Source organism: Scyliorhinus torazame, chromosome 4 (genome assembly GCF_047496885.1).
Source record: "Scyliorhinus torazame isolate Kashiwa2021f chromosome 4, sScyTor2.1, whole genome shotgun sequence".
Taxonomy (NCBI): domain Eukaryota; kingdom Metazoa; phylum Chordata; class Chondrichthyes; order Carcharhiniformes; family Scyliorhinidae; genus Scyliorhinus; species Scyliorhinus torazame.
The window spans coordinates 358,281,191-358,305,296 of NC_092710.1; the positions used below are offsets into that span (position 1 = coordinate 358,281,191).

The 24,106-nt window shown below is 54.7% G+C and overlaps 1 protein-coding gene across 1 annotated transcript in view; it reads right to left on the bottom strand.

Moving 5' to 3' along the window:
* The window catches only part of LOC140411518 (calpain-1 catalytic subunit-like), a 250,389-nt gene that overhangs the window by 95,573 nt on the left and 130,710 nt on the right, over positions 1–24,106 (bottom strand). The window contains exons 5-6 of the mRNA XM_072500605.1: positions 10,957–11,090; positions 1,431–1,599 (exon numbers count right to left, since the gene is read on the bottom strand). Of these exons, the coding sequence (XP_072356706.1) occupies positions 1,431–1,599; positions 10,957–11,090 (303 nt within the window). The remainder of the gene's footprint in view (positions 1–1,430; positions 1,600–10,956; positions 11,091–24,106) is intronic.

Consider the following 24,106-nt stretch of genomic DNA (forward strand, 5'->3'; position numbering starts at 1 on the left):
TGGGCTGAGAAGTGGCAGATGGTGTTCAACCGAGATAAATGTGAAGTGATTCATTTTGGAAGGTCGAATTTGAATGCTCAATACAGGGTTAAAGGCAGGATTCTTGGAAGTGTGGAGGAACAGGGGGATCTTGGGGTCCACGTACGTAGATCCCTCAAAGTTGCCACCCAGGTTGATAGGGTTGTTAAGAAGGCGTACGGTGTGTTGGCTTTCATGAACGGGGGATTGAGTTTAAGAGCCACGAGGTTTTGCTGCAGCTTTATAAAACCCTGGTTAGACCACACTTGGAATATTGTGTCCAGTTCTGGTTGCCTCATTATAGGAAGGATGTGGATGCTTTGGAGAGGGGACAGAGGAGAGTTACAAGGTTGCTGCCTGGACTGGAGGGCATGTCTTATGAAGAAAGGTTGAGGGAGCTCGGGCTTTTCTCACTGGAGTGAAGAAGGCAGAGAGGTGACTTGATAGAGGTGTACAAGGTGATGAGAGGCATGGATAGAGTGTATAGCCAGAGACTTTTCCCCAGGGCGGAAATGGCTGTTACGAGGGGACATAATTTTAAGGTGATTGGAGGAAGGTACAGGGGAGATGTCAGAGGTTCTTTACGCAGAGAGTGGTGGGTGTGTGGAATGCACTGCCAGCAGAGGTGGTGGAGTCAGAGTCATTCGGGACATTTAAGCGACTCTTAGACAGACACATGGGCAGCAGTAAATTGAAAGGGTGTAGGTTAGGTTGATCTTAGATTAGGATAAATGGTCGGCACAACATTGTGGGCCGAATGGCCTGTACTGTGCTGTACTGTTCTATGTTCTAAATCACCTGGAGACTAGTAGAAGTCCTGCATGGCCACTGTTCAGAGCACAGATTGGGAGGGATGGTCACGACCCCCTTCCCCGACTGCAGTAGCCCTCGGGATCACGCACGTACCAGTTAGGGTCACGCCGGTCTCAGTGGGGTCATTGAGACAAAGGTCAGGGAAAATAAGGGGGATTCGGGGTTCACCAAGGAATTTGGAGGTCCTCAAAGAGAGACAGTAACCAACACTGCAGACCCCCCCCCCAGCCGGTGCAGCCCACCCCCGCCCCAGCACAGCCCCACCCCCCTCGCCCCAGCACAGCTCCCATCAGCTCAGACCCCCCTCAACCCAACCCGCCCCCCCCAGCCCAGCGCCTCCCCCCAGCACAGCCCCCCCCTCCCCCCAGCACAGCCCCACCCCCCTCGCCCCAGCACAGCTCCCATCAGCTCAAACCCCCCTCAACCCAACCCGCCCCCCCCCCAGCACAGCGCCTCCCCCCACACCCTGCCCAGCCCGACCCAAACCCTCCTTCCGGCCGAATCCCCCCTCCAGTGCAGCTCAGCAACCCCCCCCCCCCCCAGAACCCAGCCCCCACCAGTACAAGCCACCGCCCCCCCCCCAGCCCAGCCCCTCTTACATCAATGGAGCAGCCCAGGAGTGAGCCTCTGTCCACTGCCTTCTGGATGACGGTGTACAGGTCACGGGGAGCGCTGCTCAGGTCATACATCTCAGCCACACCTCCGGTGAAATCCTCAAATCCTTCAGTGGTACTGCCCCCGGAGAGGGCTTCATACGATCCATTGAGCCTAGAGACAGAGGAGAGTAACTGTTACAAGCAGCGTCGGGGGGGGATAGACCTGGGGGCTGAAAGGCCTTTTTATCAGCTACTCATCGACCTCACTTGTAGGCCAGGGGGCGGGGTTCCGGGGGGGCGGGGTTCCCGGGGGGCGGGGTTCACGGGGGCGGGGTTCCCGGGGGGGCGGGGTTCCCGGGGGGGCAGGGTTCCCGGGGGCGGGGTTCCGGGGGGGCGGGGTTCCCGGGGGGCGGGGTTCCCGGGGGCGGGGTTCCCGGGGGGGCGGGGTTCCGGGGGGGCGGGGTTCCCGGGGGGCGGGGTTCCCGGGGGGCGGGGTTCCCGGGGGGGCGGGGTTCCCGGGGGGGCAGGGTTCCCGGGGGCGGGGTTCCTGGGGGCAGGGCTCCTGGGGGGGCGGGGTTCCCGGGGGCAGGGCTCCTGGGGGGGGCGGGGTTCCTGGGGGCAGGGCTCCTGGGGGGGGCGGGGTTCCCGGGGGCAGGGCTCCTGGGGGGGGCGGGGTTCCTGGGGGCAGGGCTCCTGGGGGGGGCGGGGTTCCTGGGGGCGGGGCTCCCAGGGGCAGGGTTCCCGGGAGGGCGGAATTCCCGGGGGCGGGGTTCCCGGGGGCGGGGCTCCTGGGGGCGGGGCTCCCGGGGGCAGGGTTCCCGGGAGGGCGGAATTCCTGGGGGCGGGGTTCCCGGGGGCGGGGCTCCTGGGGGCAGGGCTCCTGGGGGGGCGGGGTTCCCGGGGGCAGGGTTCCTGGGGGCAGGGTTCCCGGGGGCAGGGCTCCTGGGGGGGGCGGGGTTCCTGGGGGCAGGGCTCCTGGGGGGGGCGGGGTTCCTGGGGGCGGGGCTCCCAGGGGCAGGGTTCCCGGGAGGGCGGAATTCCCGGGGGCGGGGTTCCCGGGGGCGGGGCTCCTGGGGGCGGGGCTCCCGGGGGCGGGGCTCCCGGGGGCAGGGTTCCCGGGAGGGCGGAATTCCTGGGGGCGGGGTTCCCGGGGGCGGGGCTCCCGGGGGCGGGGCTCCCAGGGGCAGGGTTCCCGGGAGGGCGGAATTCCCGGGGGCGGGGTTCCCGGGGGCGGGGCTCCTGGGGGCGGGGCTCCCGGGGGCGGGGCTCCCAGGGGCAGGGTTCCTGGGGGGGCGGGGTTCCCGGGGGCGGGGCCCCCGGGGGCGGGGCTCCCGGGGGCAGGGTTCCCAGGGGCGGGGCTCCCAGGGGCAGGGTTCCCGGGAGGGCGGAATTCCCGGGGGCAGGGTTCCCGGGGGCGGGGCTCCTGGGGGTGGGGCTCCCGGGGGCGGGGCTCCCAGGCGCAGGGTTCCCGGGGGGCGGGGCTCCTGGGGGGCAGGGCTCCCAGGGGCAGGGTTCCCGGGGGCGGGGTTCCCGGGGGCGGGGTTCCCGGGGGTGGGGTTCCCGGGGGCGGGGTTCCTGGGGGGCAGGGCTCCCAGGGGCAGGGTTCCCGGGGGCGGGGTTCCCGGGGGCGGGGTTCCCGGGGGCGGGGTTCCTGGGGGGCAGGGCTCCCGGGGGGCGGGGTTCCCAGGCGCAGGGTTCCCGGGCGCAGGGTTCCCGGGGGGCGGGGCTCCTGGGGGGCAGGGTTCCCGGGGGCGGGGTTCCCGGGGGGGCGGGGTTCCCGGGGGCGGGGTTCCCGGGGGGCGGGGTTCCCAGGCGCAGGGTTCCCGGGGGCAGGGGTTCCCGGGGCGGGGTTCCTGGGGGGCAGAGTTCCTGGGGGGCGGGGTTCCCACGGGCGGGGCTCCCAGTGGCGGGGCTCCCAGGGGCGGGGCTCCCAGGAGGCAGGGTTCCCAGGAGGCAGGGTTCCCAGGTATCTGCTGCTCTTGTCCTGCGAGATGGCAGTGATCGTGGGGTGGAAGGTGCTGTCTAAGGAACCTTGGTGAGGTACTGCAGTGCATCCTGTAGATGGTGCACACGGCTGCCACTGTGTGTCGGTGCTGGAGGGTTTGAATGTTTGTGGAAGGGGAGCAATCAAGCGGGGCTGCTTTGTCCTGGATGGTGTCGAGCTTCTTGAGTGTTGTTGGAGCTGCGCTCATCCAGGCAAGTGGAGAGTATTCCATCACACTCCTGACTTGTGCCTTGTAGATAGTGCACAGGCTTTAGGGGGTCAGGAGGTGAGTTACTCGTCGTAGGATTCTTCGACTACACGCACAATCAGTCTATTCCCCGTAAAATAAAGATCCGAAGGGGAGGACCCTCGATCCACGGTTCACGAAAGGAGTTAAGGAAAGCATCAAACTTGAGGAAAAAACATCTAACTGGGAAAGATTGGAGGTCAGATGATTGGTCAGAATATAAAGAACGGCAGAGACTGACTAAAGATTAATCAGGAGAAAGAAATTAGAGTACGAGAGGAAGCTAGAGAGAAATGCAAACACGGAAACGAGTTTCTACAGGTATTTGAACAGGAAACGAATCAGTAAATGGAGTCTGGTCCTCTAGAGAGTGAGACTGGGGGAGTTCATAGTCAATAATAAGGAAATGGTGGGTGAAAAGAACAGATATTTTGCCCCCGTCTTCACGGTCGAGGATATAAAAATGAAAATGAAATGAAAATCGCTTATTGTCACAAGTGGGCTTCAATGAAATTACTGTGAAAAGCCCCTAGTCGCCACATTCCGGCGCCTGTTCGGGGAGGCTCTTACGGGAATTGAACCGTGCTGCTGGCCTGCCTTGGTCTGCTTTCAAAGCCAGCGATTTAGCCCTGTGCTAAACCAGCCCCTAATCCTCCTTCGTGTAGGGGCGTGTAGCGAATATAATCCCTCTGTTCAAGGGAAGGGGCAGAAAACAGGAATCTATCGGCACGTTAGCCTGACGTCTGTCATGGGGCAGGTGTTAGAATTGACCATTAAGGGGGTTATAGCTGGGCACTGAGAGAAACACAAGGTAATCTGGAGGGTCAGCGTGGTTTTATGAAAGGAAAACAGTGCTTAACCAATTTATTGGAGTTCTTTGAAGGAGTAACGTGCTGTGGATCAAGGGGGACCTGTAGACGTACTGTACTTGGATTTACAGAGGCATTTGAGAAGGTGCCACGTCAAAGGTTATTGTGAAGAAAAGCTCATGGTGTAGGGGGCAGCTTATTACCATGAATAGAAGACTGGCTGACTGGCAGGAAACAGAGTATGTAGAAGTGGGTCTTACCCTGATTGGCTGGATGCGAGGAGTGGAGTCCTGTGGGGGTTTGTGCTGGGCCTCAACTTTTCACAATTGACATCAACGACTCGGATGAGGGGAGCGAAGGTACGGCAGCTAAATGGTGCAGCTGGCACAGAGATAGGTTGGAAAGTATGTTGTGAAGAGGACGTAAGGAGGTTGCAGATGGATATAGATAGGTGGAGGGAGCGCGGAAAAATCTGGCAGACGGAATATGAGGGAAAAATGAAGTTGTTCATTTTAGCAGGAAGAATAAAAAGGCAGAGGGTGACTGAAATGGAGACTAGCTGCAGAATTGTGAGGTGCAGAGGGATCTGGGCGTTCTAGTGCATGAGTCACACAAAGTTAGTATGCAGGTGCAGCAAGTAATTATTGAGGTTAATGGAATTTATCGTTTATTACCAGAGGAATTGAACATAACGGTAAGGTGTGTTTCACATATAGGAGACTTTGGTGAGACTGTTTTGAGCAGTTTGGTGAGCAGTTTTGACCTCCTTGTTTAAATAAATTGTAGGCGGTTCAGAGGTTTACCTGATTAATAGCTGGAATAATCTGGTTGTTTTATGAGGAAAGATTTGACACTGGGGCTTAGAAAAGCGAGGGGTGACTTGATTGGAGTTTATAAGACCCTGAACGGGATTGACAAGGTGAATGTTGAAAAGATGTTTCCTCTTGTGGGTGAGTCCCGAACTAGGGGGCACCGTTTTAAACTTAGGAGAGGCCTTAGGAGGGTTTCCTCTCTCAGAGGGAGGTGCGATTGTGGAGGGGTTTGAGGTACATGTTCAGTTTGAAGGGTTTTGAGGTGAATACTCAATGTGAAGAATTTTCAGGGTCTTAGGGTTCAAGGTTTTGAGGGGAGTGATCCGGTGTGAGGGTTTGAGGTGTGAGGGTTTGAGGTGTGAGGGTTTGAGGTGTGAGGGTTTGCGGTGTGAGGGTTTGCGGTGTGAGGGTTTGCGGTGTGAGGGTTTGAGGTGTGAGGGTTTGAGGTGTGAGGGTTTGAGGTGTGAGGGTTTGAGGTGTGAGGGTGTGAGGTGAGAGGGTTTGAGGTGTGAGGGTTTGAGGTGTGAGGGTGTGAGGTGTGAGGGTGTGAGGTTTGAGGGTTTGAGGGGAGTGCTCGGTGTGGGGGTTTGAGGTGTGAGGGTTTGATGTGTGAGGTTTGAGGGTTTGAGGGTTTGAGGGGAGTGCTCGGTGTGGGGGTTTGAGGTGTGAGGGTTTGAGGTGTGAGGGTTTGAGGTGTGAGGGTTTGAGGGTTTGAGGGGAGTGCTCGGTGTGAGGGTTTGAGGGGAGTGCTCGGTGTGAGGGTTTGAGGTGTGAGGGTGTGAGGTGTGAGGGTTTGAGGTGTGAGGGTTTGAGGGGTGAGGGTTTGAGGTGTGAGGTGTGAGGGTTTGAGGTGTGAGGGTTTGAGGTGTGAGGGTTTGAGGTGTGAGGGTGTGAGGGTGTGAGGTTTGAGGGTTTGAGGGGAGTGCTCGGTGTGAGGGTTTGATGTGTGAGGTTTGAGGGTTTGAGGGTTTGAGGGGAGTGCTCGGTGTGGGGGTTTGAGGTGTGAGGGTTTGAGGTGTGAGGGTTTGAGGTGTGAGGGTTTGAGGGTTTGAGGGGAGTGCTCGGTGTGAGGGTTTGAGGGGAGTGCTCGGTGTGAGGGTTTGAGGTGTGAGGGTGTGAGGTGTGAGGGTTTGAAGTTTGAGGTGTGAGGGTTTGAGGTGTGAGGGTGTGAGGTGTGAGGGTTTGAGGTGTGAGGGTGTGAGGTGTGAGGGTGTGAGGTGTGAGGGTGTGAGGTGTGAGGGGGTGAGGTGTGAGGGTGTGAGGTGTGAGGGTGTGAGGTGTGAGGGTGTGAGGGGGTGAGGTGTGAGGGTTTGAGGTGTGAGGGTTTGAGGGGAGTGCTCGGTGTGAGGGTTTGAGGTGTGAGGGTGTGAGGTGTGAGGGTTTGAGGTTTGAGGGTTTGAGGTGTGAGGGTTTGAGGTGTGAGGGTGTGAGGTGTGAGGGTGTGAGGTGTGAGGGTGTGAGGGTGTGAGGGTGTGAGGTGTGAGGGTGTGAGGGTGTGAGGGTGTGAGGTGTGAGGGTGTGAGTGTGTGAGGGTGTGAGGTGTGAGGTGTGAGGGTGTGAGGGTGTGAGGTGTGAGGGTGTGAGGTGTGAGGGTGTGAGGTGTGAGGGTGTGAGGGTGTGAGGTGTGAGGGTGTGAGGGTGTGAGGTGTGAGGTGTGAGGTGTGAGGTGTGACGGTGTGAGGTGTGAGGTGTGACGGTGTGAGGTGTGAGGGTGTGAGGTGTGAGGGTGTGAGGTGTGAGGGTGTGAGGTGTGAGGTGTGAGGGTGTGAGGTGTGAGGTGTGAGGGTGTGAGGTGTGAGGTGTGGGGGTTTGAGGTTTGAGGGGAGTGCTCGGTGTGGGGGTTTGAGGTGTGAGGTGTGAGGTGTGAGGGTGTGAGGGTGTGAGGTGTGAGGGTTTGAGGTGTGAGGTGTGAGGTGTGAGGGTGTGAGGGTGTGAGGTGTGAGGGTGTGAGGTGTGAGGTGTGAGGGTGTGAGGTGTGAGGTGTGAGGGTTTGAGGTGTGAGGTGTGAGGTGTGAGGGTTTGAGGTGTGAGGTGTGGGGGTGTGAGGGTGTGAGGGTGTGAGGTGTGAGGTGTGAGGGTTTGAGGTGTGAGGGTGTGAGGTGTGAGGGTTTGAGGTGTGAGGTGTGAGGGTGTGAGGGTGTGAGGTGTGAGGGTTTGAGGTGTGAGGGTTTGAGGGTGTGAGGGTGTGAGGTGTGAGGTGTGAGGGTTTGAGGTGTGAGGGTGTGAGGTGTGAGGGTGTGAGGTGTGAGGGTTTGAGGTGTGAGGTGTGAGGGTGTGAGGGTGTGAGGTGTGAGGGTTTGAGGTGTGAGGGTTTGAGGTGTGAGGGTTTGAGGTGTGAGGGTTTGAGGGTTTGAGGGGAGTGCTCGGTGTGAGGGTTTGAGGGGAGTGCTCGGTGTGAGGGTTTGAGGTGTGAGGGTGTGAGGTGTGAGGGTTTGAGGTGTGAGGGTTTGAGGGGTGAGGGTTTGAGGTGTGAGGTGTGAGGGTTTGAGGTGTGAGGGTTTGAGGTGTGAGGGTTTGAGGTGTGAGGGTGTGAGGGTGTGAGGTTTGAGGGTTTGAGGGGAGTGCTCGGTGTGAGGGTTTGATGTGTGAGGTTTGAGGGTTTGAGGGTTTGAGGGGAGTGCTCGGTGTGGGGGTTTGAGGTGTGAGGGTTTGAGGTGTGAGGGTTTGAGGTGTGAGGGTTTGAGGGTTTGAGGGGAGTGCTCGGTGTGAGGGTTTGAGGGGAGTGCTCGGTGTGAGGGTTTGAGGTGTGAGGGTGTGAGGTGTGAGGGTTTGAAGTTTGAGGTGTGAGGGTTTGAGGTGTGAGGGTGTGAGGTGTGAGGGTTTGAGGTGTGAGGGTGTGAGGTGTGAGGGTGTGAGGTGTGAGGGTGTGAGGTGTGAGGGGGTGAGGTGTGAGGGTGTGAGGTGTGAGGGTGTGAGGTGTGAGGGTGTGAGGGGGTGAGGTGTGAGGGTTTGAGGTGTGAGGGTTTGAGGGGAGTGCTCGGTGTGAGGGTTTGAGGTGTGAGGGTGTGAGGTGTGAGGGTTTGAGGTTTGAGGGTTTGAGGTGTGAGGGTTTGAGGTGTGAGGGTGTGAGGTGTGAGGGGTGAGGGTGTGAGGGTGTGAGGTGTGACATGTGAGGGTGTGAGGGTGTGAGGGTGTGAGGTGTGAGGTGTGAGGGTGTGAGGGTGTGAGTGTGTGAGGGTGTGAGGTGTGAGGTGTGAGGGTGTGAGGGTGTGAGGTGTGAGGGTGTGAGGTGTGAGGTGTGAGGGTGTGAGGGTGTGAGGGTGTGAGGTGTGAGGGTGTGAGGGTGTGAGGTGTGAGGTGTGAGGGTGTGAGGTGTGAGGTGTGACGGTGTGAGGTGTGAGGTGTGACGGTGTGAGGTGTGAGGGTGTGAGGTGTGAGGGTGTGAGGTGTGAGGGTGTGAGGTGTGAGGTGTGAGGTGTGAGGGTGTGAGGTGTGAGGTGTGAGGGTGTGAGGTGTGAGGTGTGGGGGTTTGAGGTTTGAGGGGAGTGCTCGGTGTGGGGGTTTGAGGTGTGAGGTGTGAGGTGTGAGGGTGTGAGGGTGTGAGGTGTGAGGGTTTGAGGTGTGAGGTGTGAGGTGTGAGGGTGTGAGGTGTGAGGGTGTGAGGTGTGAGGTGTGAGGGTGTGAGGTGTGAGGTGTGAGGGTTTGAGGTGTGAGGTGTGAGGTGTGAGGGTTTGAGGTGTGAGGTGTGGGGGTGTGAGGGTGTGAGGGTGTGAGGTGTGAGGTGTGAGGGTTTGAGGTGTGAGGGTGTGAGGTGTGAGGGTTTGAGGTGTGAGGTGTGAGGGTGTGAGGGTGTGAGGTGTGAGGGTTTGAGGTGTGAGGGTTTGAGGGTGTGAGGGTGTGAGGTGTGAGGGTTTGAGGTGTGAGGGTGTGAGGTGTGAGGGTGTGAGGGTGTGAGGTGTGAGGGTTTGAGGTGTGAGGTGTGAGGGTGTGAGGGTGTGAGGTGTGAGGGTTTGAGGTGTGAGGTGTGAGGGTGTGAGGGTGTGAGGGTTTGAGGTGTGAGGGTGTGAGGGTGTGAGGTGTGAGGGTTTGAGGTGTGAGGGTGTGAGGTGTGAGGGTGTGAGGTGTGAGGGTTTGAGGTGTGAGGTGTGAGGGTGTGAGGGTGTGAGGTGTGAGGGTTTGAGGTGTGAGGTGTGAGGGTGTGAGGGTGTGAGGGTGTGAGGTGTGAGGGTTTGAGGTGTGAGGTGTGAGGTGTTAGGGTGTGAGGGTGTGAGGGTGTGAGGTGTGAGGGTTTGAGGTGTGAGGTGTGAGGGTGTGAGGGTGTGAGGGTTTGAGGTGTGAGGGTGTGAGGGTGTGAGGTGTGAGGGTTTGAGGTGTGAGGGTTTGAGGTGTGAGGTGTGAGGGTGTGAGGGTGTGAGGTGTGAGGGTTTGAGGTGTGAGGTGTGAGGGTGTGAGGGTGTGAGGGTGTGAGGTGTGAGGGTTTGAGGTGTGAGGTGTGAGGGTGTGAGGGTGTGAGGATGTGAGGTGTGAGGGTTTGAGGTGTGAGGTGTGAGGGTGTGAGGGTGTGAGGGTGTGAGGTGTGAGGGTTTGAGGTGTGAGGTGTGAGGGTGTGAGGGTGTGAGGTGTGAGGGTTTGAGGTGTGAGGGTGTGAGGGTGTGAGGGTTTGAGGTGTGAGGGTGTGAGGTGTGAGGGTGTGAGGTGTGAGGGTGTGAGGTGTGAGGGTGTGAGGGTTTGAGGTGTGAGGTGTGAGGGGTGAGGGTGTGAGGTGTGAGGGTGTGAGGTGTGAGGTGTGAGGGTGTGAGGTGTGAGGGTGTGAGGTTTGAGGTGTGAGGGTGTGAGGTGTGAGGGTTTGAGGTGTGAGGGTGTGAGGGTGTGAGGTGTGAGGGTGTGAGGTGTGAGGTGTGAGGGTGTGAGGTGTGAGGGTGTGAGGTGTGAGGGTGTGAGGGTGTGAGGGTGTGAGGTGTGAGGGTGTGAGGTGTGAGGGTTTGAGGTGTGAGGTGTGGGGGTTTGAGGTGTGAGGGTGTGAGGGTGTGAGGTGTGAGGGTGTGAGGGTGTGAGGGTGTGAGGTGTGAGGGTGTGAGGGTGTGAGGGTGTGAGGTGTGAGGGTGTGAGGTGTGAGGGTGTGAGGTGTGAGGGTGTGAGGGTGTGAGGGTGTGAGGGTTTGAGGTGTGAGGTGTGAGGGTGTGAGGTGTGAGGGTGTGAGGGTTTGAGGTGTGAGGGTGTGAGGGTTTGAGGGTGTGAGGGTGTGAGGGTGTGAGGGTGTGAGGTGTGAGGGTGTGAGGGTGTGAGGGTTTGAGGTGTGAGGGTGTGAGGGTGTGAGGGTGTGAGGGTGTGAGGGTGTGAGGGTGTGAGGTGTGAGGGTGTGAGGGTTTGAGGTGTGAGGGTGTGAGGGTGTGAGGGTTTGAGGTGTGAGGGTGTGAGGGTGTGAGGGTTTGAGGTGTGAGGGTGTGAGGGTGTGAGGGTGTGAGGGTTTGAGGTGTGAGGGTGTGAGGGTGTGAGGGTGTGAGGTGTGAGGGTTTGTGGTGTGAGGGTGTGAGGGGTGAGGGTGTGAGGGTGTGAGGGTGTGAGGGTGTGAGGGTGTGAGGGTGTGAGGGTTTGAGGTGTGAGGGTGTGAGGGTGTGAGGTGTGAGGGTGTGAGGTGTGAGGGTGTGAGGTGTGAGGGTGTGAGGTGTGAGGGTGTGAGGTGTGAGGGTGTGAGGGTGTGAGGGTTTGAGGGTTTGAGGGGAGTGCTCGGTCTTACTTGGCGTAGGCCTTCTCCAGCAGCGCGCTCCAGAATTCATTGTTTTCCGCTGAATGGACGAAGACCAGCTCGTCGTCCTTGGTGGGCAGTCGGTCATCGATCACCACATCGACCCAGTCCCCAAACTGCCAGAACTGCACAGGGACAGAGGTAAGATCAGCACTGAACCACTTCACTAACCGGCCTTCAGCCGGACTCTCAATTGGACCGCGTGCTCACGGGGTCAGACTGAAGATCAGGGGCTGGATTCTCTGTTTCAGGGACTATGTCCCCACATCGTCACTGAGTCCGCAGCCGCCACGCGAGTATCCTGACCGGCTTGGACCATGTTAGATCCGCGCCGTCGGGACGTTGGCCGGTCGGGGGGCAGAGAATGGCGGGGCAGGCCTCCAGCAATGGCCGCAAGGTAGTGGATACACGGCGCACGCCGCTCTTCGGGGGCTAGAGTATCGGGGAACCACCGCCGGTCCCCATTCTCCGACCCGGCGCCGGAGGCGATTTCGCAGTCGGGGGTGCAGAAAATCCAGCCCCTCATGAGACCATAAGACATAGGAGCAGAATTAGGCCACTCGGCCCATCGAGTCTGCTCCGCCATTCAATCATGGCTGATATTTTTCTCATCCCCATTCTCCTGCCTTCTCCCCATAACCCCTGATCCCCTTATTGATCAAGAAATCTCCTTATTGAGAACACCAGATTTGTGCTGGAGGTGCTGTTACCTACAAGGCTACAGATCAAAAGCTGGGAGGTGGAATTAGACAGAATAGTTCTTTCTTAGAACATAAGAACTAGGAGGAGTCGGCAATTCAGCCTCTCGAGCCTGCTCCACTGTTCAATACAATCATGGCCTGATGCCATCCTGGCCTCAACTCCACCGTCCTGCCCGTCCTCCATAACCCTTCAGCCCGTTACCAATTAAAAATCTAACTCCTCCTTAAATTACTCACTGTCCCAGCATCCACCGCACTCTGGGGTTGCAAATTCCACACATTCACAACCCTTTGGGAGAAGTAGTTTCTCCTCAAATCTGTTGAAAATTTGCTACCTCGTATTCTAAGATTAAGACCTCTCGTTTTCGAACGCCCCACAAGAGGAATCTGCTCCATGTCTACTTTATCCATACCTTTTTGCACCTTGTATACCTCAATTAGATCTCCCCTCATTCTTCTAATCTAGAGAGTATCAGCCTAAACTGTTGTCTCTCCTCGTACGACAAACCCCTCACCTCTGGAATCAATCGAGTGAACCTTCTCTGAACTGCCTCCAATGCTGCGGCATCTTACCTGTGGGGGCGGTCTCGCTAATGCCTTGTATCGTTGCAACAACGCTTCCTTCTCTTTATACAAGAGGGACCTCACCATCACCTTAACGGGCAACCCGGAATGTGCAATACATTTTAGCCCAGCCAGCGACACCCACATCCCGTAAATGAATTTAAAAAAATACTCTGTTCCTTTAGCTATTAAGGTCAAGGTTCCATTCGCTTTCCTTCTTCCCTGCTGCACCTGCTCGCTCGTTTTCTGTGACTCATGCGCGAGGACTCCCTCTGCCTCGGAGCTCCCCGAAGTCTCTCCCCATTTCGATAATAAGTTGTCTTTCCATTTTTGCATAACCTCACACTTACCCACATTAAACTCCACCTGCCACACGTTGGCCCACTCTCCTAACCGATCTATATCCGTTTGTAACCTTCTTATTCCCTCATTGCAACTTACTGCCCCACCTATTTTAGTGTCACCTGCAAATTTGGTTTTAGAACCTTCTATCCCTGTGTCCAAGTCATTAATCTAGATTGTAAATAGCCGGGGCCCAAGGACCGAACCCTGTGGCCCCCCACTAGTTACATCTTACCATCCAGAAAAAGACCCCTTCATCCCCACTCTCTGTTTCCTGTCCGTCAGCCAATTTTCTTTCCAGGCTCGATGCCATCCAGACAAAGCAGCCCCACTTGATTGCTCCCCCTTCCACAAACATTCAAACCCTCCACCACCGACACACAGTGACAGCCGTGTGTCCCATCTACAGGATGCACTGCAGTACCTCACCAAGGTTCCTTAAACAACACCTCCCAAACCCTCGATCTCTACCCTCTAGGACGAGAGCAGCAGATACCTGGGAACCCCACCCCCTGGAGGTTCCCCTCCAAGTCACTCACCACCCTGACTGGGAAATATATCGCCGTTCCTTCACTGTCGCTGGGGCAACATCCCGGGACTCCCTCCCTACCAGCACAGTGGGTGTACCTACACCTCAGGGACTGCAGCGGTTCAAGAAGGCAGCTCACCACCACCTTCTGAAGGGCAACTAGGGATGGGCAATAAATGCTGGTCTGACCAGAGACACCCACATCCCGTAAATGAATTAAAAGAATTACCCATCACTCCATCTGATCTAACCTTGTGTATTAAACTTTTTGCAGCACCTTATCAAACGCCTTCTGGACTCCAGATGTACCACATCTACAGGATCCCCATTATCTACTTTGCTTGGTACATCTTCGAAGAACTCGAGCAAGTTTGTCAAACACGATTTGCCCTTCATAAAACCATGCTGACTGATGGATTGCGTTTTGACTTTCAAAATGACCTGATATTACATCCTTAATAATTGATTCGAACAATTCCCCAACAACAAATGTTAAGCCAACTGGTCTGTAATTTCCCACATTCTGCATCCCTCCCTTTTTGAATAAGGGCGTAACGTTAGCATTTTTCCAGTCCACTGGAATCTTTCCGGTGTCAGGGAAATTTTGGGAATATTATAACCAATGCATCCTCTATCTCTTCTTTTTTTTTTAATAAATATTTTATTGAAAATTTTTGGTCAACCAACACAGTACATTGTGCATCCTTTACACAATATTATAACAGCACAAATAACAATGACCTATTTTATATAAGCAAAAAACAAAAAATGAATAAATATTAAATAACAAAAATGAAAACTAGCCCTAATTGGCAACTGCCTTGTCACAAGTTACACCCCCCCCCGCCCCCCCCCCCCCCAAATCCTGGGCTGCTGCTGCTGCCTTCTTTTTCCCCTTCCATCTATCTATCCGCAAGGTATTCGACGAACGGTTGCCACCGCCTGGTGAACCCTTGAGCCGACCCCCTTAGGACGAACTTAATCCGCTCTAGCTTTATAAACCCCGCCATATCATTTATCCAGGTCTCCACCCCCGGGGGCTTGGCTTCTTTCCACATTAGCAATATCCTGCGCCGGGCTACTAGGGACGCAAAGGCCAAAACATCGGCCTCTCTCGCCTCCTGCACTCCCGGCTCTTGTGCTACCCCAAATATAGCCAACCCCCAGCTTGGTTCGACCCGGACCCCCACTACTTTTGAAAGCACCTTTGTCACCCCCATCCAAAACCCCCGTAGTGCCGGGCATGACCAAAACATATGGGTATGATTCGTTGGGCTTCTCGAGCACCTCGCACACCTATCCTCCACCCCAAAAAATTTACTGAGCCGCGCTCCAGTCATATGCGCCCTGTGTAATACCTTAAACTGAATCAGGCTTAGCCTGGCGCACGAGGACGACGAGTTTACCCTACTTAGGGCATCCGCCCACAGCCCCTCCTCGATCTCCTCCCCCAGCTCTTCTTCCCATTTCCCTTTTAGTTCATCTACCATAGTCTCCCCTTCGTCCCTCATTTCCCTATATACATCTGACACCTTACCATCCCCCACCCATGTCTTTGAGATCACTCTGTCCTGCACCTCTTGTGTCGGGAGCTGCGGAAAATCCCTCACCTGTTGCCTCGCAAAAGCCCTCAGTTGCATATACCTGAATGCATTCCCTTGGGGCAACCCATATTTCTCGGTCAGCGCTCCCAGACTCGCGAACTTCCCATCCACAAATAGATCTTTCAGTTGCGTTATTCCTGCTCTTTGCCACATTCCATATCCCCCATCCATTCCCCCCGGGGCAAACCTATGGTTGTTTCTTATCGGGGACCCCCCCAAAGCTCCAGTCTTTCCCCTATGCCGTCTCCACTGTCTCCAAATCTTCAGTGTAGCTACCACCACCGGGCTTGTGGTGTAATTCCTTGGTGAGAACGGCAATGGGGCTGTCACCATAGCCTGCAGGCTAGTCCCCCTACAGGACGCCCTCTCTAATCTCTTCCACGCCGCTCCCTCCTCCTCTCCCATCCACTTACTCACCATTGAAATATTAGCGGCCCAATAGTACTCACTTAGGCTCGGTAGTGCCAGCCCCCCCCTATCCCTGCTACGCTGTAAGAATCCCTTCCTCACTCTCGGGGTCTTCCCGGCCCAAACAAAACCCATGATGCTCTTTTCAATCCTTTTAAAAAAAGCCTTCGTGATCACCACCGGGAGGCACTGAAACACAAAGAGGAATCTCGGGAGGACCACCATCTTAACCGCCTGCACCCTCCCTGCCATTGACAGGGCTACCATATCCCATCTCTTGAAATCTTCCTCCATCTGTTCCACCAACCGCGTTAAATTTAACCTGTGCAGTGTGCCCCAATTCTTAGCTATCTGGATCCCCAGGTAACGAAAGTCTCTTGTTACCTTCCTCAACGGTAGGTCCTCTATTTCTCTACTCTGCTCCCCAGGATGCACCACAAACAGCTCACTCTTCCCATGTTCAATTTATACCCTGAAAAATCCCCAAACTCCCCAAGTATCCGCATTATTTCTGGCATCCCCTCCGCCGGATCCGCCACATATAGTAGCAAATCGTCCGCATACAAAGATACCCGGTGTTCTTCTCCGCCCCTAAGTACTCCCCTCCACTTCTTGGAACCCCTCAGCGTTATCGCCAGGGGCTCAATCGCCAGTGCAAACAGTAATGGGGACAGAGGGCATCCCTGCCTTGTCCCTCTATGGAGCCGAAAATATGCCGATCCCCGTCCATTCGTGACCACACTCGCCACTGGGGCCCTATACAATAGCTGCACCCATCTAACATACCCCTCTCCAAAACCAAATCTCCTCAACACCTCCCACAAATAATCCCATTCCACTCTATCAAATGCTTTCTCGGCTTCCATCGCCACTACTATCTCTGTTTCTCCCTCTGGTGGGGCCATCATCATTACCCCTAACAGCCTCCGTATATTCGTGTTCAGCTGTCTCCCCTTCACAAACCCAGTTTGGTCCTCGTGAACCACCCCCGGGACACATTCCTCTATTCTCATTGCCATTACCTTGGCCAGGACCTTGGCATCCACATTTAGGAGGGAAATTGGTCTGTAGGACCCGCATTGTAGCGGGTCCTTTTCCTTCTTTAAGAGAAGCGATATCGTTGCTTCAGACATAGTCGGGGGCAGTTGTCCCCTTTCCTTTGCCTCATTAAAGGTCCTCGTCAGTACCGGGGCGAGCAAGTCCAAATATTTTCCATAAAATTCGACTGGGAATCCGTCCGGTCCCGGGGCCTTTCCCGTCTGCATGCTCCTAATTCCTTTCACCACTTCTTCTACCTCGATCTGTGCTCCCAGTCCCACCCTTTCCTGCTCTTTCACCTTGGGAATTTCCAGCCGATCCAAAAAGTCCATCATTCTCTCCCTCCCATCCGGGGGTTGAGCTTCATATAATTTTTTATAAAATGTCTTGAACACTTCATTCACTCTCTCCGCTCCCCGCTCCATCTCTCCTTCCTCGTCCCTCACTCCCCCTATTTCCCTCGCTGCTCCCCTTTTCCTCAATTGGTGTGCCAGCAACCTGCTCGCCTTCTCCCCATATTCATACTGTACACCCTGTGCCTTCCTCCATTGTGCCTCTGCAGTGCCTGTAGTCAGCAAGTCAAATTCCACATGCAGCCTTTGCCTTTCCCTGTACAATCCCTCCTCCGGTGCTTCCGCATATTGTCTGTCCACCCTCAAAAGTTCTTGCAGCAACCGCTCCCGTTCCTTACTCTCCTGCTTCCCTTTATGTGCCCTTATTGATATCAGCTACCCCCTAACCACCGCCTTCAACGCCTCCCAGACCACTCCCACCTGGACCTCCCCATTGTCATTGAGTTCCAAGTACTTTTCAATACATCCCCTCACCCTTAAACACACCCCCTCATCCGCCATTAGTCCCATGTCCATTCTCCAGGGTGGGCGCCCTCCTGTTTCCTCCCCTATCTCCAAGTCCACCCAGTGTGGGGCGTGATCCGAAATGGCTATAGCCGTATACTCCGTTCCCCTCACCTTCGGGATCAATGCCCTACCCAGCACGAAAAAGTCTATGCGCGAGTAGACTTTATGGACATAGGAGAAAAACGAGAACTCCTTACTCCTAGGTCTACTGAATCTCCACGGGTCCACACCTCCCATCTGCTCCATAAAATCTTTAAGCACCTTGGCTGCTGCCGGCCTCCTTCCAGTCCTGGACTTCGACCTATCCAGCCCTGGTTCCAACACCGTGTTAAAGTCTCCCCCATTATCAGCTTTCTCATCTCTAGGTCCGGAATGCGTCCTAGCATCCGCCTCATAAAATTGGCATCATCCCAGTTCGGGGCATACACGTTTACCAAAACCACCGTCTCTCCCTGTAGTTTGCCACTCACCATCACGTATCTGCCCCCGTTATCCGCCACTATAGTCTTTGCCTCGAACATTACCCGCTTCCCCACTAATATAGCCACCCCCCTGTTTTTCGCATCCAGCCCCGAATGGAACACCTGCCCCACCCATCCTTTGCGTAGCCTAACCTGGTCTATCAGTTTCAGGTGCGTTTCCTGTAACATAACCACATCTGCTTTAAGTTTCTTAAGGTGTACGAGTACCCGTGCCCTCTTTATCGGCCCGTTGAGCCCTCTCACGTTCCACGTGATCAGCCGAGTTGGGGGGCTTCCCACCCCCCCCCCTTGCCGATTAGCCATCATCTTTTTCCAGCTTCTCACCCAGTTCCCACGCAGCTGTATCTCCCCCAGGCGGTGCCCCCCCACCCATCCTCTCCCGTACCCGCTCCCCCCTTTCCCCAGCAGCAGCAACCCAGTAATTCCCCCCTCCCACCCCCCCCCCGCTAGCGTAATTACTCCCCCCATGTTGCTCCCAGAAGTCAGCAAACTCTGGCTGACCTCGGCTTCCCCCCGTGACCACGGCTCGCACCGTGCGACGCCCCCTCCTTCCTGCTTCTCTATTCCCGCCATAATTATCATAGCGCGGGAACCAAGCCCGCGCTTCTCCCTTGGCCCCGCCCCCCATGGCCAACGCCCCATCTCCTCTCCCTCCCCACCTCCCCCCATCACCCCCTGTGGGAGAGAGAAAAGTTACCACACCGCAGGATTAGAACATAAAACCCCTCTTCGCCCCCCCCATTCGCCCCACCACTTTGTCCAAACATTCTTTTTAATAATCCACTCATTCCAGTTTTTCTTCTACAATAAAAGTCCACGCTTCATCCGCCGTCTCAAAGTAGTGGTGCCTCCCTTGATATGTGACCCACAGTCTTGCCGGTTGCAGCATTCCAAATTTTATCTTCCTTTTATGAAGCACCGCCTTGGCCCGATTAAAGCTCGCCCTCCTTCTCGCCACCTCCGCACTCCAGTCTTGATAAACGCGGATCACCGCGTTCTCCCATTTACTGCTCCGTGTTTTCTTCGCCCATCTAAGGACCATTTCTCTATCCTTAAAATGGAGGAATCTCACCACTATGGCTCTGGGAGTTTCTCCTGCTCTCGGCCCTCGCGCCATCACTCGGTATGCTCCCTCCACCTCCAACGGACCCGCCGGGGCCTCCGCTCCCATTAACGAGTGCAGCATCGTGCTCACATATGCCCCGACGTCCGCACCCTCCACACCTTCAGGAAGACCAAGAATCCTCAGGTTGTTCCTCCTTGCGTTGTTTTCCAGTGCCTCCAACCTCTCCACACATCGTTTCTGATGTGCCTCCTGTATCTCCGTCTTCACCACCAGGCCCTGTATATCGTCCTCATTCTCGGCTGCCTTCGCCTTCACGACCCGAAGCTCCCGCTCCTGGGTCTTTTGTTCCTCCTTTAGCCCTTCAATCGCCTGTAGTATCGGGGCCAACAGCTCTTTCTTCATTTCCTTTTTTATCTCTTCCACGCAGCATTTCAAGAACTCTTGTTGTTCAGGGCCCCATGTGAAACTGCCACCTTCCGACGCCATCTTGGTTTTTGCTTGCCTTCCTTGCCGCTGTTCCAAAGGATCCGCTGCAATCCGGCCACTTTCCTCTCCTTTTTCCATCCGTGTCCAGGGGGAATTCCCTTCTGGTTTACCGCACGGTGTTTTTAGCCGTTAAAATTGCCGTTGGGGCTCCTATCAAGAGCCCAAAAGTCCGTTTCACCGGGAGCTGCCGAAACGTGCGACTCAGCTGGTCATCGCCGCACCCGGAAGTCATCCTCTATCTCTTCTGCCACTACCTTTAACACCCTCGGATGTTGGCCATCAGGCCCTGGGGACTTGTCTGCCCTCAGTCCCAATAGTTTGTTGAGGACCGTTTCCCTATTGATGTTGATTGTTCTAAGTTCCACCCTTTCTATTACCTCTGAAATGCCTGTTCCTATAGGAATGGTACTAGTGTCCTCCACTGTGAAAACTGAGGCAAAGCATTGATTTAGCATCTCAGCCATTTCTGTGTTCCCCACTATTAACTCTCTGGTTTCATCTTCCAAGGGACCAACATTCACTTTAGCGCCTCTCCTCCCTTTTATATACATATAGAAGCTTTTGCGATCCTTTTTGATATTTTGCGCTAGTTTTCTTTCGTGATTTACCGTCGTTCTTTAGTAACCTTTATTTATGTTTGAAAGTTTCCCAATCTTCCAGCCTGCCCCTGCACTTTGCAATATGATATAACTTAGTTTTTATCTTTATAATGTCCTTGACCTCCTTGTTTCGCCATGGATGTTTTTTTCCCCTCTTTCCATCTTTCTTCGTCACTGGGATATATTTTAGTTGTGAGGAATTGAGGATCACCTTAAACAACTGCCACTGCCCATCAGCTGTCCGACCTTTTAGCCTTCCTGTCCCGTCTATACGGCCCAAATCTGTCTTCATGCCGATGTAATGACATTTGTTTAATTCCAGAACACTAGTGTGTCCACTTTCTCGCCCCAAACTGAATCTTCAATTCTCCCATACTATGGTCACTCCTCCCTAGTGGATCCTTAACTATGAGGTCAGCAATTAATCCCTCCTCATTACACAATACCAAATCCAGAATAGAACATAGAACGATACAGTGCAGTACAGGCCCTTCGGCCCACGATGTTGCACCGACATGGGAAGTCAAAAAACAAAAGCCATCTAACCTACACTATGCCATTATCATCCATATGTTTATCCAATAAACTTTTAAATGCCCTCAATGTTGGTGAGTTCACTACTGTTGCAGGTAGGGCACTCCACGGCCTCACCACTCTTTGCGTAAAGAACCTACTTCTGACCTCTGTCCTATATCTATTACCCCTCAGTTTAAAGCTATGTCCCCTCGTGCTAGCCATTTCCATCCGCGGGAGAAGGCTCTCACTGTCCACCCTATCTAACCCCCTGATCATTTTGTATGCCTCTATTAAGTCTCCTCTTAACCTTCTTCTCTCTAACGAAAACAATCTCGAGTCCATCAGCCTTTCCTCATAAGATTTTCCGTCCATACCAGGCAACATCCTGGTAAATCTCCTCTGCACCCGCTCCAAAGCTTCCACGTCCTTCATATAATGCGGTGACCAGAACTGTACGCAATACTCCAAATGCGGCCGTACCAGAGTTTTGTACAGCTGCAACATGACCTCCCGACTCCGGAACTCAATCCCTCTACCAATAAAGGCCAACACTCCATCGGCCTTCTTCACAACCCTATCAACCTGGGTGGCAACTTTCAGGGATCTATGTACATGGACACCTAGATCCCTCTGCTCATCCACACTTCCAAGAACTTTACCATTAGCCAAATATTCCGCATTCCTGTTATTCCTTCCAAAGTGAATCACCTCACACTTCTCTACATTAAACTCCATTTGTCACCTCTCAGCCCAGCTCTGCAGCTTATCTATATCCCTCTGTAACCTGCTACATCCTTCCACACTATCGACAACACCACCGACTTTAGTATCGTCTGCAAATTTACTCACCCACCCTTCTGCGCCTTCCTCTAGGTCATTGATAAAAATGACAAACAGCAACGGCCCCAGAACAGATCCTTGTGGTACTCCACTTGTTACTGAACTCCATTCTGAACATTTCCCATCAACCACCACCCTCTGTCTTCTTTCAGCTAGCCAATTTCTGATCCACATCTCTAAATCACCCTCAATCCCCAGCCTCCGTATTTTCTGCAATAGCCTACCGTGGGGAACCTTATCAAACGCTTTGCTGAAATCCATATACACCACATCAACTGCTCTACCCTCGTCTACCTGTTCAGTCACCTTCTCAAAGAACTCGATAAGGTTTGTGAGGCATGTACGGGGAGGCTGGTACGGGGAGGCTGGTACGGGGAGGCTGGTACGGGGAGGCTGGTATGGGGAGGCTACCCAGACTGATTCCACAGTGCTGATATCATTTCTCATTACAGCACTGGAACCTTTCCTCACCAGCAGGGCTATGTCACCTCCTTGTCCTTTCTGTCTATCTTCCCAAAATACTGACTACCCTTAAATATTCAATTCCCAGACCTGGGCCTGGATTCTCCAACGGGATGCTCCATTTTGCCGGCAGCCCAGAGATTGCCCGATGGCGTGGAGAAAACCCCATCGACCAGTTGGCGTAGCGGAGCCCCCCCCCCCCCGGCGGGGCGGAGAATCCAGCCCTGGTCTCCTTGTAACCATGTCACAGCTGATCAAACCCATTAGTCTCTATTTACACCGTTAACTCATTACGTTTGTCACAAATGCTTCGTGCATTTTGATACAAATCTTTTAAAATTTGTTTTGTCAAATTTCCCTCTTTCACCAAATCGCTAATCTGCACTCACCTTCTCCTTTAACTTTGACTTTCTAATTTCCCACACAACTGAATCTTCCCCCACCACCCCCCAATATTCCGTTTAAAGCCCTATTTGCAGTCCTAGTTCTGTGATTTGCCAGGCCTCTGTCCCAGCATGATTGAAGCTGAAGACCATCCCATGGGAACAGCTCCCTCCTTCCCCACTAGAACATAGAACATAGAACAATACAGCGCAGTACAGGCCCTTCGGCCCACGATGTTGCACCGAAACAAAAGCCATCTAACCTACACTATGCCATTATCATCCATATGTTTATCCAATAAACTTTTAAATGCCCTCAATGTTGGCGAGTTCACTACTGTAGCAGGTAGGGCATTCCACGGCCTCACTACTCTTTGCGTAAAGAACCTACCTCTGACCTCTGTCCTATATCTATTACCCCTCAGTTTAAAGTTATGTCCCCTCGTGCCAGCCATATCCATCCGCGGGAGAAGGCTCTCACTGTCCACCCTATCCAACCCCCTGATCATTTTGTATGCCTTTATTAAGTCTCCTCTTAACCTTCTTCTCTCCAACGAAAACAACCTCAAGTCCGTCAGCCTTTCCTCATAAGATTTTCCCTCCATACCAGGCAACATCCTGGTAAATCTCCTCTGCACCCGCTCCAAAGCCTCCACGTCCTTCCTATAATGCGGTGACCAGAACTGTACGCAATACTCCAAATGCGGCCGGACCAGAGTTCTGTACAGCTGCAACATGACCTCCCGACTCCGGAACTCAATCCCTCTACCAATAAAGGCCAACACTCCATAGGCCTTCTTCACAACCCTATCAACCTGGGTGGCAACTTTCAGGGATTTATGTACATGGACACCTAGATCCCTCTGCTCTTCCACACTTTCAAGAACTTTACCATTAGCCAAATATTCCGCATTCCTGTTATTCCTTCCAAAGTGAATCACCTCACACTTCTCTACATTAAACTCCATTTGCCACCTCTCAGCCCAGCTCTGCAGCTTATCTATATCCCTCTGTAACCTGCTACATCCTTCCACACTATCGACAACACCACCGACTTTAGTATCGTCTGCAAATTTACTCACCAATTTACTACTGGTGACAATGTCCCATCAATTGGGCAGCACGGTAGCACAGTGGCTAGCGCAGTTGCTTCACAGCCCCAGGGTCCCAGGTTCGATTCCCGGCTTGGGTCACTGTCTGTGCGGAGTCTGCACATCCTCCCCGTGTGTGCGTGGGTTTCCTCCGGGTGCTCCGGTTTCCTCCCACAGTCCAAAGATGCGCAGGTTAGGTGGATTGGCCATGATACATTGCCCTTAGTGTCCAAAAAGGTTAAGTGGGGGTTACGGGGATTGGGTAGATACGTGGGCTTGAGTAGGGTGCTCTTTGTAAGAGCCGGTGCAGACACGATGGGCCGAATGGCCTCCTTCTGCACTGTAAATTCTATGAATTCAAGCCCATTCCTCCCACACCAACCTTTGACCACGCCTTTACATTGTTTAATCTGATTGGCTCTGTACCAATTAGTTAGTGGCTGAGGTAGTAATCCAGAGATTATTACCTTTTGTGCTTCTGTTTATTACTTTAGCTCCCAGCTGCTCATATTCCTTCAGCAGAGCCTCTATCCTTGTTCTACCCGTGTCCTTGGTACCTACGCGGACCGCAACAACTGGGTCTTTACCCTCCCACTCCAACTTTCCACCCAATCATATCCAGACTCATACCTGCACCCACTGGCCGCCTCCAGACCCACCCCCTTAACTCCGCCCACCCACATACATTCCCGCACACCTGACCAATCCCCCACTCTCAATCCAACTCCAAACATAACCTCCCGCCACTGTGCACCCAGACACAATCCCGCATCCCCAGACCCACCCAGCGCAGAGCCAACCCACCCCTCTGCCCAGATCCCCAAACCCCCGCCCCCCACACTCAGATTAAATCCAAACCCACCAGTCCACACCCACACCCTCCAATCCACCAGACCCGACCCTCCCTCCCCCTTCTCCCCCAACCTGCCCCAGGGCGATCCACCCACTGAGTGCCCCCCCGCCCCCACCACCCCTCCACACCCTCCAATCCACCAGACCCGACCCTCCCTCCCCCTTCTCCCCCAACCTGCCCCGGGGCGATCCACCCACTGAGTGCCCCCCCGCCCCCACCACCCCTCCACACCCACACCCTCCAATCCACCAGACCCAATCCTCCCTCCCCCTTCTCCCCCAACCTGCCCCGGGGCGATCCCCCCACTTTAGTCCCCA